This window comes from Sceloporus occidentalis, unplaced genomic scaffold, assembly GCF_023333645.1.
Source record: "Sceloporus occidentalis isolate IW3139 unplaced genomic scaffold, rSceOcc1.0.p SCAF_5, whole genome shotgun sequence".
Lineage (NCBI taxonomy): Eukaryota > Metazoa > Chordata > Lepidosauria > Squamata > Phrynosomatidae > Sceloporus > Sceloporus occidentalis.
Window position 1 is genome coordinate 142,036,546 of NW_028316985.1, and position 14,817 is coordinate 142,051,362.

The 14,817-nt window shown below is 36.2% G+C and overlaps 1 protein-coding gene across 10 annotated transcripts in view; it reads left to right on the forward strand.

Moving 5' to 3' along the window:
* Positions 1-14,817, forward strand: part of LRBA (LPS responsive beige-like anchor protein) — a 430,053-nt gene that overhangs the window by 159,741 nt on the left and 255,495 nt on the right. For all 10 annotated transcript variants that reach the window (XM_089525694.1, XM_089525696.1, XM_089525700.1 and 7 more), the window contains one exon: positions 14,267-14,433. In XM_089525694.1, coding sequence (XP_089381820.1) covers positions 14,267-14,433 — 167 coding nt within the window. The remainder of the gene's footprint in view (positions 1-14,266; positions 14,434-14,817) is intronic.

The window sequence follows — 14,817 nt, forward strand, 5'->3', positions numbered from 1 at the left end:
CTTGTGGTCTCTTCCAACTCTACTATTCTATGATTCTATATGATTCTATGATTCTATGAAATTTGTTGCTTTGGGAAAACAAATTCTAAAGATTTTAATTTCAATTTGAAGGAAGTGATTGAAATGGAGCATTCACATTAAATGTAGAGTTAACAAAAACAGCAGGTCTCTGTAAAGTAATCTTTCTAAAAATCCTCTTTTACAAATTGCAGCTGAACGCTAATTTTTTTTCTGAGAATGCCAGCTTTGAGATCTTTAAATGCAAACTGAGATGTTGTAAATACAGAATTCCAAAGTGTTTAAAGATATGCATCTGAACACTGAAGTTATAGTCGTTCAAGCCATTGTATTCTCTATTACCATATACGTAATTGCTGGACAGTGAAGAAAGCAGATAGGAAGAAAATGAATTCATTTGAGATGTGGTGCTGGAGAAGAGTGCTGAAAAGCTAAAAAGACAAAAAAGGGGTTCTTGAATAGATTAAGCCAGAACTCTCCCTGGAAGCTAAGTTGAGTAAACTTAGGGGCAAAATAGATGACACTGAAGGGGCAGTGTGACACTGCCCCTGAGAGAATCAAATTTGGGCTGTGGCAACCGCACTCCACAGCTAGTTTCCACCCCAAATGGGAAGCGGAAAAATCCTATTTGGGGCCCTTTGCCAGCTCTGGGGCAAGTGGTGTCTGAACGCCACACCCCCAAGTTACCCAGAAACCGGCCAGCGTGTAACCTGTGGCATGGCTTCCAGGTGATTTTATGATGCTTTATGATGCAAACTTACATCTTCACTTTTAATAATGTATGAAATGTATGTGTTAATTTATAAATCTGTTTTGGCATTTTATGGCAGTGATTAAAATGCAAACATATATTCAGAAAAATATGAGAAACAACTACAGTCATTCCTCCTGATTTAGGTCTTGCCATTCGCATCCCTTGGTCTTTTGCGGATGGCAAGCCGGGAGGGATATAATGGTGCGTGTGTGCAGTGCTGCACACAGGAGGCACCCTCATTGTAATCAGTGGGGCTCAAATATTGGCGATTCATGGGGGTCTGGAACATATCCCTCACGAATCGGAAAGGACGGCTGGTACACTTGTCCTTCAACATTCGCTGGGGTTAGGGGCACAGGACTCCCCTTGCAAGTGAAAAAAACACAAATAAATAGTACTTTTTCAACTTGAGAGAACACCTCTCTAGGAATTTCTGGGCCCTTCAGCTGAACTCTGTGGTCAACATTTGCCAGAATTTGACCATAGAATCATGTTGCAGGACCTAGAAAAGCCAAGAGAAATGTTTTCTCTAGGAGTCTTTAGGTCCTTCAATTCAACTGTATGGTCAACTTCCAGCAGAATTTTTCTGGAGATCCTAGAGATTCCTAGAGAGCATCAAATCAGCTAAAGTCAAAGCTGCAAATGTATCTACCAGCTCTATAGATACATTGCCAACTTTGTTATTTATTTAAAATATTTTCATTCTTTCCTTTATCTTGAGATGTCTGGGTGGTAAATAGTCAAAAAAGTTCAATATAGTTTAAAACTATAAGAAGCAATTTAAAACACTCTAAAAGAATGTTTAGTTTGCTCTCTGTATCCACAGATTCTGCATCCATAGATTTAATCAACCATACACTGAAAGTGTTTGGACCCCTTCCCCCAGCAAACCTTGCTGTTCCCCATATTACATAAGGATGTCATTTTACCTACTACAATTTTTGTGACCCAGTGGTTCTCAGTATTTGGTCCTCCCATTGTTCAGAATGCCCAGCCATTAGCTGTCTAGGCTGAGGTGTCTGGGAAATGAGATCGAAAACAACTCAAAGAACCAAAGATTGAGAACTACTGATTTAAACAATATAAAAGAATTTAGAAGCATATTGTTAGAATACTGATTTTGTTAATTACCAGTTAGCTTCACAGTTATATCGATAGCTGCTATTTTTAACTAATCTCCCCACCCAATATTTGGAAATGAAGTTTTCTGTGTTTAATGTGCTTTGTTTCTTTTTCTTTTAACTGCAGTAATAAATCATGTATCTTTCACAAATTGCAACCAGTTCATGTTTTGATTATTGACAGTTTGTCAATTTAATTGGGATATTCATCTGACTTTTCCTTTTTGTTGTAAATCATATTAGGCAGCTAACTTCTCTGCATGATTTCCCTCCAATAATTAAATCTCACATTTCCAGCTGCTGTAAAATTTGTTGCCCTTTCCCTTTGGTTATGTTTCTTCATTTGTACATATGACTTGGACTTCTGTGTTGCCTTAATTTTCACCCTGTGCCAATTTATAGGCTGTAGTTTAGCAATAAAGTGTACATGTTTTGTTTTATGGTTTATGTTGTATATGAATATTAATATGAATATCAATGCAAATGTGGTCTTGTTTTACTCAAAAGGCACATGTTGTTCATCTTCTCTTGTGCAAAAAGAAAGGTTCTCCCTTCTGTTGTGCTTGCTTTTCTTTCAACTGAACAGCAGGTATACTTTTCATCTGTTTAAATCTCAGATACTGAATTCCCTTATAAGATATTTCTTTTGTTATACATTTATGTACACATGGTCAGTTCTCCTTCTCCCTTCCCACATCATCTTCAGTCTCTCTCTGTTTTTTTAAAGTAAAATAATTTAAATGAAAATTACAGCAAAACTGTTATGAGGATCATCCAGGATGATCCTGTACCATTTTTTAGGATGAATATTACTATAGCATATAGATAGGAGGCATTGAGCACAGGCCATGATTTTGGCAGGTTGAAAGCTCTTTAGAAGCACTTAGACCAGTTCTCAAAAAACAGTGGAGTGGGACTCCCAGGGGGTCAGGAGAGTTGATCAAAGGAGGCGTGAGATTTGGAAACCCTGATCCCTCCTTCAAAATATTTTTATGTGCAAAATTTACACATTCATTGAGTAATTTGCACATTCATTAAATTCTGGATTTAGGGGCAAAACAGACAGCCCTTGTGTATTCCTGCATAGCAGGGATTGGATTGGATGGCCCTTGTGGTCTCTTCCCACTCTATGATTCTATGTTTCACTGTGGTTGGAAGATATTTTAGCCATAGTGTTGGAATCTCCCAACACTACCTTCTGAGCTCACCCCTCCAAGAAGGACCAGAGACCCTAAATCTCATCTCAGAGAGACAACCCAGAGGATACCATGGTCAATGGTTCTGAAACCCACTGCGCGGTTTAGCAGGGATGCCTATACCCTGTCCAGCTCTTGGTATAGGTGAGTGGTTCCCAGACTTTGGTCTTCTAGATGTTTCACCTACACCTCCCAGAATTTCTGATTGTTAGCCAAACAGGTTAGGTTGGTTTCTGGGAACTGAAGTCCAAAACACGTGGAGGGCCAAAAATTGGGAAGCACTGACATAGATTATCCCCAAGATGACCAAAACTATCTCCGTTTTATAAAGCCAGATTAAAATGAGTCTAGATAATCTGTTTCATCTGGTAGTACCTGGATCTGGGCTACCCTGTAGAACCTTGGCCAAGGAAGCATGGCATAGTGCAGTACCTTACCCTTTAACAGGATATTGGAGACTGGCCAGGAACTGTCAAGAACAGTAGGGTTCAGATATGCCAAGATGTGATATGATGGGCCTTTGATTTGACCAAACAACCCATTTAAGAGCCATTGGTGTGTGAAAGGCCCATAGGATATACAGTAGCTGGTAGGAAGAGAATGAAATTAGTAATAAAACAGTCAGAACTAGAACAATATATTATAATTGATTTAAGTGTAATTTTGGGCAGTTTTTGGTTCATGAGACCACCACCATTGTAATGTGGAAGCCAAGGGTATGTTCCTGAATTGTGTGGCCAAATGCACAGGCTATATATTCCTCTTTGCCCACTTTATCTTTGGTTGTATCTCTGTCTACAGTTGATAGTACAGTTGATAATTCAACTCTCAGAATTCAGTTCTCATAGGTACTAATTTTATTTCTGCTATAGTTTTTCTCAAGACAGTATACTTTTAAAGTATTTCAGTTTCCATTTAGTATAGAATACGAATATAAAACCATACTCTACATATGGATACCAATCAGTGGTTTTTACTGTGTTTTAACCTACATATTTAAAAAGAATATTGTTAAGCTGAATCCTTTTTCAAGCCTTTCATTTGAGTACCAGTACCAGTTTACAGTTACGACAAACAATGAATTCATAATATTATTTTTTTTTAATTAAAGGCAAAGTAGGGCTTGAAGGCACAGAACCACCACGACCATCACCACAACCAGGGCTTCAGTACCCTAAAGTCCTGTCTGATCTTGGAAACTAATCAGGGTTGGCTCTGGTTAGTACTTGTATGGGAAACCATCAATGAATATCAGGTCCTTTGGGTTATATTTCAGAGGATGGAACTAGCAAAACCATCTCTTGAGTATTCCTTGCCTAAGAAAGCACTATGAAATTCACGGGGTTCCCATATTTGACAGATGATTTGAAAGCGCAAGCGCGCAAGCACGCACACACACACACACACACACACACACACACACACAAATATATACTAATATTACTAATTGTGGTAACTGAAAGTAATGGCTTACCTGAGAGAAATCTGCTGGAGATCTTTGCTGTGGACATCAAATTATCTTTCTACTTTAAAATGTAAATAACAAAATGGCAGGCTAAACAGGCATTAATTGCAGTCAGTCTTCATTCAGTATTTATAATGCCAAAATTACTAGAAACATAAATGTCTTTAGATTCTTCTATCAAGCCATGAAAAAGTGAATTATTGAAAAGATAAAAATAAATTTGTTTGCTTTCTGTCAGAGTTCATATCCACAGCCAACCTTGATAGAAGACCAGAATGATTTAGACAAGTTTGCTTTGGAGATTCATAACATATGCTTGCTGGACAGAATTGAGTTATCTGTGCTCTGGAGAGTAAGTTATTGTAGCAGGAGCTGACAGAGATGAAGATAACTGAGGGAAATTCAATTACCTTTTAGTGTTTTCCTTCTAATAGGATTCTTAATGTGAAAAAGATCCTTAGATGATGCGCCTCTGTTGTTTGGTGAGATCTACTTTGATACGCCTCTCCAGAATAAAGTGAACTCTCTTTTCAAGGCCTTCATCAAGTATAAAACATATGATTGTTTCTTAATGTTCCATTGTATTTTAGGGAGTAGACCAAAAATATTTTCTGTGATAGATCACAAATACTTTAATGATAACAACATCATCAACAACAACAAGAGGAAGACTAAATGCTGCTTGGTTGGTGGTGGAAATCATGAAATAAAAGGAATGCGCTAGTACTATTTTGTTATATTCCTTTGCTTACTCTTCTAGATAAATCCTTACACCAGTACTTTCTAGTTCAACAGTGAATCTGAAGCTGCTTCTTGTTCAGCTGCATAATTTCCTCTGCAAGAAGAAGTACCTTTCTGTGCAATAAAATGTTTGCTATGAACATAAAAACATAGATCAGATAGATGTTGCAAACTATTAACAAAATGAGGATCTTTTTCTTTAATTGTTAAAATAAACTTTGACAATATCATGTGTTCTGAGCTACAGACCCTGGTAATCAAGATCAAAGTTAGACGAATTATTTACTTTTACTTAGATGCCTAAATCAGGACATAAGGAGATAAAAATGGAGAAAACTGAGAGATGGAAGTACACCAAGGAGTAGTCTGGGATGTAGGTAGCTTATCTTCAACTCAGATCTGTTGCTGCAGAGGATCTGTTTTCTTCTTTTTGTAGAGTATGGTAATGCCATTCTTGAGACAGTAAGTGTAGCATAGTGAGTGGAAGCCTGATTTTTTTAGGTGATCAGTTTAACCCTTACCCTTTTTAATCTCTAAATTGGAATAATTCTAATAGTTTATGTCCAGATAGTACCCATTAGTAATATTCAACCCAGGAGTAATTGTCACATGTCGTAATTCTTTCCATAAGCATTTTGCCCATATCTGCATATTGTAAGCATGCACAAAGAAACTTAAGCTGTTTGTGCTTTCAGAAAATGTATGATTTTTAACTGGGTGCCATACTGCTTCCTACACAAAAGTATAATTTTTGTAAGGATATTGTGATATGTCTTTCACTATATATGGATAAGTCTTTACTAATGTTATATTTTCTTTTCTGATTCTGAACTGTGTGTCAACAATCATTACTGTGACCAATTCATAAAACATGAAACAGGGAAGAATAGTGCTCTCAGAATATGTATTTCTTACTGTATTCTAGCTTGACTTATTTGATGAAAGCATGATATACTGCAAGGGAGATGCAGTTAATATGATTACCTGTAATTTAATTATTGTAAACACATTTACAATCTGATTTTGTAGCTAATACAGTTTTCTTTTTCCAGATACTCTATGCACTTGAAAAGGAAAAAAAAATATTAATGAAACTGACTATCACTGGCGTTAAACATGATTTTCCAGTTTTATTGATGGACAGTTATGATGTCTGCAAAGTCTTAATGCATCTTAGAGATTTAGTTTTCATGTTTTTCCTTTTAAAAAAGAGGTGTGCAATTCTGAAAGTTGAGTTGGTCTTTGAACATGCAACAATTGTGGCATTTCTTCCACATTCATTTTAGTTGTGTCTGTCTTAGGAAGACCCTAGAACTTTTATAAAAGTAGTCCTTCCAATATTATTTAAATAGTCAGTTCAGATGTACAGTATTAAAATTATATTGTATAATTGATAAGAACCTTTGTAAAAAAAAAGTAACCTTTAAAGTCTAGATTGCATAACTATAGGCCTTATAAACAAGGATATAAGTAGACTCATCATGGACATCCTTTTAGCAGGTTAGAACTGATGTATTTTTGTCACTCCTGTCCACCTTTAAAATGTTAGAGGAACATTGTTTCTGGGTGCCCCAGCCCCTCCACATAACAGAACAAAACAGAAAGCTTGGAAGAGCCTAATCTGCCTCAGTTAGTGTATTCTCAGGCAAAAAAATAAATAAATAAAATTTCTTGGGCTGCATCTACATTGCAGAAATAATCTGGTTTTATACCACTTTAACTGCCACAGCTTAGTGTTGTGGAATTCTGGGAACTGATAGTTTGTTGAGATACCAGAGCTCTGGATGTAGAATCTGACTTTGGTTCTTAGGATCAAGACATACTGCAAAAATAATCCAGGTTGAGACCACTTTAACTGCCCTGGCTCAGTGCTAGGGAATTCTGGGAAATGTAGATTTGTCAGACATTTAGCCTTCTCTGTCAGAGAGCTCTGGTGCCACAATAAACTATAGTTCCCAGGATTCCCTAGCACAGAGCCAGGACAGTTAAAGCGGTCTCAAACTAGATTATTTCTGAATGTGTTTTGAACCTTAGTTCATCTCCAGTCAGGACTTATACTAGTCCTTTGAAGATTTGATAAGATTCATCCACAGACTCTTTTGAATGCAAGGTGAGACTCCATTTAGGAACAAAGCAATGTTAGGGAATGATCTTAAGATCCAACATACATAGTTGGGGAATACATAAAAGATTATGATTTTACTCACACATACAGTAGTTTCCAAGCAGTTAAGAAAAAAGGATTATGGGACTGTGGAGAAAAATATCAATGTTGTCCAGTGATATGCCAAAAAAAAAAAAAAAGCCCCTATCATAATATACATTATTAGTTTGTGTGTATCCTGAGTTAGGATTCAGAAGGCTCTGACTGTGATTGAGTGCTGTGGCTGCAAAAAAGAGATTGTTACTGTTACATTTTAAAACATCTTAGCAAATACAAACTTAAGTTTCTTCTTTGCTATATTTTGTAATTACATACTACATTTTCTTACCTGCTATTATGGCAGAACTAAGCAGTTGGTGCCCTTTATATTTTCTGATTAATGGAAGTACAGCCATTTGTTGTGTATTTGTTCCTGCATCTTCTACAGCCCTGAAATGATTTTGGTTCCGGCAATGGCTCTTAAACCATTCCCAAACCCAAATATTCTGGGAGCCCCAAATCAACCTGTTTGTGACATTTGTCTTAATAAAGGTATTTCCTTGCCCCAAACTAAATCAAAATTTACTTCAGCCTAAAGCAGATCCATTAAAATGAACAGGATTGGATTGATTTTATCCAAATCACACATGTGCTGTGGTTGGGATTATTTTAACTGATTTTAAATTGTCTGTTTTTAAGTGAGAAATGGTTTAATATATATATTTAGTTTATAAACTATTATTTGATATCTTAAATTGACATTGTATATCTCCCTGAGGTCTTTGGATATGAGGTGGGATATACACAGGTGGGATGTATCCACCCACACTCACAAATAAACAAATAATAGATATATATTAAAATGTCCATACTGATGTAGGTGGCCAGCTTTTACTTTCCAGTTTTTCACGTACTTCAGTAGACTCACAGTATGAAACCAGAAAGTGAGTAGTCCACACAAAGAAGGTTTTATTCTCCTGTTCCTCCTCTCTCTCCAGGCATATCTTTCCATTCTATCTGTCACATAGCTGTTATTTTTTTTCCAACTCGGTCAGCCAGCATATGTGCCGTTTAACTTTTATTAGGCTGCTTTGCTGGGGCAGAAATCTTTTTAATACTTGAAAACCTATCTCTGATGCAAGATACATGTGGCATTTTGGCTATAGATCCCCAAGTATGAAAATATTTGAATCAGAAATAAGGAATGTTCAATATGCTGCTTTCATTGTTTTAACAGAGAGGAAGCTTCTCAGCATTGTGTAAAAACCTTACATTGCTATATTTTATATATCATTCCTACTGCTGAAAGTTTAGTTAAGATAACCTGTGATTCTAGGTTTTCTAACATCCCCCCCCCCCCAAAAAAAAGACCCTTTTGAGGATGATTACTTTTATTATACTACTAATATCCAGGATTTTCTAGAAATGGCAGTACAGTACAATGAAACCACAACATTTTTTTGTAACAAATAGCTTAGAAGACAGTTAATTTGTATGCAGATTCTAAATCTCCAGATCCGTTAAAGCCTGGATAAATGATGATGGGGGGCGGAGGCTGCAAGTTGGAGAGATGAAAAGCCAATACATTGCATCCAGTCCATTAAAACAAGAAGAAATAGAAAAGATACCTTGATAAGTGTTCTGCCTGTTTTAACCTTGATGGCTATTATCGGGGGAGGGGGAAGGGGCATGCTGCTATATCTATTTCATTGGCTTAGGCTTTTTCATGCTGAAAGAAATCAATACTTTGAGTCGTTGGATGACAGAAGCATCACTTCAGAATTGAAGGTGGCTGTCAGACATTGTCATTGGTTGACTTTTGTTTGCTATTGAGGTTTTAAGCTTTCATTTTTCTAAGTCTTATTCAGGAGCTTTGGAAGATTTCCCTGGGCAGCATTTTTTAGTCCAGACTTTAAACTGAAGGTTAAAGGTCAAGTGCAAAAGATCATATAGAAAAACACAAGAACTTGTTCCATTTACAAAAATGTGTAGTGCTGATGAGAATTTGCATTTGCCAGGTGGTATGTTTTTCCCCCCATGTGTATTTCTTTGTCTTTTTAATGACAATCTTAAGGGAAATACATTTCATAGTAATTGCCAGTTTGGTTTTAGTTTCTAAAAAATACTTAGTATTATATAAAAATACAGCATTCATATTTGATATTTATACTATTTCTGAAGTAATGGAACAAATCTCTCTCTGTATGACATAGTTTCCAAAATTGTTTTATCTACTTTTCTGTATTCTATATATAATTCTCTTTTCTAGCAGGCTATGACAATCATTGGTTTCTTGCAGAAATCTGTTAAAGGACAAAATAGTACTATTTACTGTCAGTGTTTTTCGGTATGAATTCTGTCCTTTGTTTAAAGACATTTTGACTGTTCTTCTTAGAACATATTTAATATAGGTAATTTGTTTTTTGAGGCCAATTGTATCGGTATAACCAATAATTCAAAGCCAGAATCTCTGACCTTAATCTGTCAATTTATTCAGCTTAAATAAATGGAATAGTTTTACAATAATTAGGAAGAAATGGTAGAAAACCAACTCTTGTGAGTCAAATTTGTTTGTATTTTGGTTTCATTTTATGAATGGTCAATATGCTATCTGCCATAAGGGCACGGTACAAAGGTGTTACTCACCACGTTGCTTAAGATGCATCAGAACATGTGAATACCTTCCTTCTTTGAAGAAGACAGTTAAAATGTAGTTCAGAAAGCTTAAACTCCTGTTCTTCCTAATATGTTCCCAAGCCAGCAATACTATGGAAGATACCATAGAGGTGGAAGATAGAGAGCTCCTAAATAGAAGTTTCTCTGCACCAAATCTTGAAGATAGAGAGCTCATCTTGGTGCCCTCAACCCGAACTTGTATCCTTCATTGATAACAATATTTTCCATTGTGGTTGCCAGTCCTTGACACAGATTGCTTTATGAAGTATTGCTGTGTTATACAAGATAAAGATGTATCATGTAAGAAAGTAGTTTGGTGACAGGCGTACATGAGAGAGCCTCTGCGATAGTTACTCCCCAGTTGAGGAAATTTCTTTTCACAGGAGGTTCAGTTGGCCCTGTCTCTCCATTCCTTCCAGTGGTAGACAGAGACATTTTTATTCAGGGAAGCATTTGTCCTATAATTCAAGTGCTAGATAGGGCTTTTAATAAGGTTGTGCTGTGCTTTACATTGTTTTAACTTTTGTGTTTTTAGTCAAATTCTTTCCTTTTTTAAACAAATTGTACACATTTTTAGCTGTACCTTGTTTCCTATACAAGGAGAAAGGTGGGATATAAATTAAACAAATAACAGTGAATAGTGCAGAATGGTTGCCCCTCCATACTTTCACCAACAACCAGTCATGGCCATTGGCAAAGGATTATGTGTGTTTGTGCCTTCAGGTCACCTGTGAACTTATGGCAACCCCATGTATTTTATAGGGTTTTCTTATGAAGAGAGGTGGTTTGCCTGTTCATTCCCTTAAAATGCATCCCACAGTTCCTAGTATTTGTTGACAGTCTCCCATCTAAGTACTAACCAGGGCTGACCTTGCTTAGCTTCCAAGATCAGACAGGTTCTGGTTCCTTTAGGGTACCTAGGTCACCAAAAGATAGTGGCATGATGGTGATGATGCTGATATTTATTTATATTGTGTCTTTTCCCCAGTTCAAGACAACATTACAACAAATTAAAAAGAAAGTTAAAAATCCACAAGATATGAAAGTTAAAACAAGAGTAAGCAATAATTAAATATATATATATATATTTAAACATGTACACACACACACCAGCACAACAATTAACAAGATGTAGCACATTATTTTGTTGAGCAGGACTTATTTGGACATGACTTATATGGACAGATAGAAAAGTATTTCCTTATTTCCAAAGAGAAAGTAGGGAGAGTGCCAGTCTAACTTCTGGGAAGGGCATTCCAGAGGCTCTTTCCTGTGTTCTCACCAGATGAACCTGTGAGAGCCTGTGGTTTTTGAATGATTTGTTATACCAGTACAGTTGTCATGAAAAAAACAAACACACAAACAAACAAAAACTATATTGAATATGTTTTGGAGGCCAACTGGGATAGAGAGAAGGGCTGCCCCAACAGATCTCAGAACATGTGCTGGTTCATAAGGGAAAATACAGTCCTTCAAATAACTTTGAGTTGAGCCATACAGGGCTTTATAGGTCCAAACCAGCACTTTGATTTATGCACAGAAACAGGCCAGCAAAATGGGAATTGTGTGTTTCATGTAACAAAAGCAAAATAGAAGAAGGCTTCATGGGCTGATAGATGGTCCCTACTTTATTTTCTTTACTTTAAATTCATTATTATTTTAATTTCATAGTAAGTGATTTGTAAGTACTCATCAACTGGTTGAAACAGAACTGGTTGAAATTATTGTGGAGTCTTGTTGAGACAGCTAAATAGGAACATCACACCAACTCATTGTTATCACTAATCAGGTTTAGAATGAGATGGTTTGAACATCAGCTGAACAGAGAAATGATACTTTATAGTTGCTTCAATACCCTAGTATTCAGTCTTTTTACTTTATCACTTGCACTGCTGCAAGGTTATCCAGAGGTGAAAGAGCAGCTTTACACGTACAGACACATACTTAACATGAAGTATGAAAACCTACTTCATTGCTTGATTTCAAATTCTGGTTTTCTGGATAACCATAAACTACAATGATCAGATCTCAATTCAAAAATGACCAAAAACCATATTTAAACTGAATAATTGGTCACAATACCTGTGTCTGAGAGAGATTTTCAAGGATAATAGATGGTAGTGTTCTGGTGTTGTAGAAGAGATATTTAGGTCCAAAACACACTGCAGAAATAATCCAGTTTGCTTTAACTGCCAGGAAACAGTACAGCTCAGTGCCAGGGAACAGTACAATATTCAGCAATGTCTTTGGTAGCATTTTTTAGTCACGTAAAGTATTATAGCCATACAAAATAATTACTGTTGTTATTACAGTTGGCCCTTCTTATACATGGATTTCTTATACATGGTTTCAAGCATACATGGTTTGAAAATGTTCAAAAAAGTATAAATTTCAAATATCAAACCTTGATTTTCCATTTTTTATAAGGGACACCATTTTACTATGTCATATTTAATGGGACTTGAGCATCCATGGATTTTGTTATCTACGGGGATTTTGGAACCAAACCCCAGCATATAACAAATGTCCACTATATATTAATTTGGAAGACATTGTAGTCCATAATTATAAAACTGGATGTTTTGCATTTACTCTTTGTTTGCACATTGTGTTCAACATTAGAGTGGATGATGAACCTTCTGTATGCCTGTTAAAATTGGAAAGTGTTTTGGATGTAGAATATGTTTAAAATGTTTAAGTAGTACAGTGTCCCCTTCTCTTACCGGGGGGGACCCGTTCCACCACCACCACGGTCTAAGGGAAATTTTGCATATGCTTGAGCGCCATTAAAGATAACGGGGCTTGTGCCTCCGGCAGCACACAGTGTGTGCACCATGGGTGTGCGTGCCATTATCTTTTCTGGTGCACAGCACTGCTTCTTCTGCCATAGCTTCCAGCATATGCTGGAAGCCGCATAAGGTATGCCTGGATATGACGCAGGCGCAATGTATGTGTTTTATTTGATGTGTTAAAACCAATATTTGTAGTGATAGATGTTTTCCATAAAAATACAGGTTTCTTGAATTTTTTAAAAAAATGTTGCTACTTTTCACATTTCTAAGTTAAAAACCATTCATTATTGTAAAAGTCTGAGGTACCTTGGTGCACACGGTTTGGAATATGGTTAGGTAAAGAACTAGAGGCCATACTTCTTATTTTTATATTGTATCTATGCATTTTACACACTACCATTCTGAAAGAATCTACTATCACTCACATAATCTCAGGCACTTCAGAACTGTGATTTGACAGTCTCTAGATTTTTCATGTTTTCTCATTGTCTAATTACATATTTGCTATACAATGACTTTTTAGAAAGTGTTCATATCACCTGAATAATTAATCTGTGATTAATTCCTGTTAAGTCATATTTTCTAAAGGATTCATCTACATTTAAAATATGTAGCTTCTAAAAACAACAGCAACAAAATACATGGCATTGACTTTCAGTTGCATGTTAAATGTGTTATTGCGCATATGTCCTTGAATAATTCACATTGTGAAAATTCAGCTTACCTCATACAGTTAAAACATCATTTGATGTCTTAGACTGTAATTCTATGCACAGTTATTTGGTTGTAAACCCATTGAACATAATGGGACTTACATCTGAGGAACCATGTTTAGAACTGCATTTTAAATATGTGACAATTTTGGTCAGAACTGTATTGCAAATTATATTTCTTCAGTGGATAGTGGTCATTTGTATAAAGTTCTACCTAAAAGTTCTATCTATTGTGATATATAGATAAATAGATAGTTTCCCAAGGTGCTTTGGACTGTATATTTAATTCTATATATTTTGGCTCATATCCAACATGGTTCTGTCACTGTAGCACCACCCTAGTGAAACATACTTTTTTGTTCCTTTCCCTCACAGCTGTTGAAGCTGTATGCAAATCAGATCTGAAGGTTTTCCCAGCACTTCATAAGAGGATTTTGGGGTTGAGGGAGCTGCAGTCAGAAGGGGAAAGGAACCTGTTCCTGCTTTCACAGGATTTAGCTGTTCTGCCAGCAGAAGTGTAGTGTTGGATCAACCTTTCATATGTAAAACACAAAAGCAATTTGAAAATATTGATGGCATTAACTATAAAGTATATAACACTTAAAATGCTTGTTTTTTCTTTCTTTTCCTGCTTCCTCCCCCTTTAGTCATTGTGTGCCCAGTATTCTGCTGATAAACGTGAGGATGAGAAGATGTGTGATCATTTGATAAGGGCAGCTAAATATCGAGATCATGTGACAGCAACTCAGCTGATACAGAAAATCATCAACATTCTGATGGACAAGCATGGAGCCTGGGGCAATTCTACACCAAGGTAAACAGGTTCTTGGTGACAAAAGTCATGAAAGGATAATGGTTAACATCACAACTAAATTCAAACAAACATCACAAATTCAAACAAACAAAAGACCATTTTATTTGTATAACTTACGTGTCTCCTAGATATTCCCATTTCCCCTAGTAACTCTTCAGTGGAAAACAATGGTTGTGTTCACACAGGCATTTGAGAACTAGAAGGGTTGTTTTTTGACAACATACCTAATAAAACAGACCCAATAGAGTTGATTCATTGGTCTCAAATCCTCTGTGAATTGAGACTTGTGAAATCAGCTTGTAGATTGTCTTGCAACCTAACACAGAACATGATTATTTTCACTTTATAACAATTTATAGTTAAATGAAACCATCACATAATGCA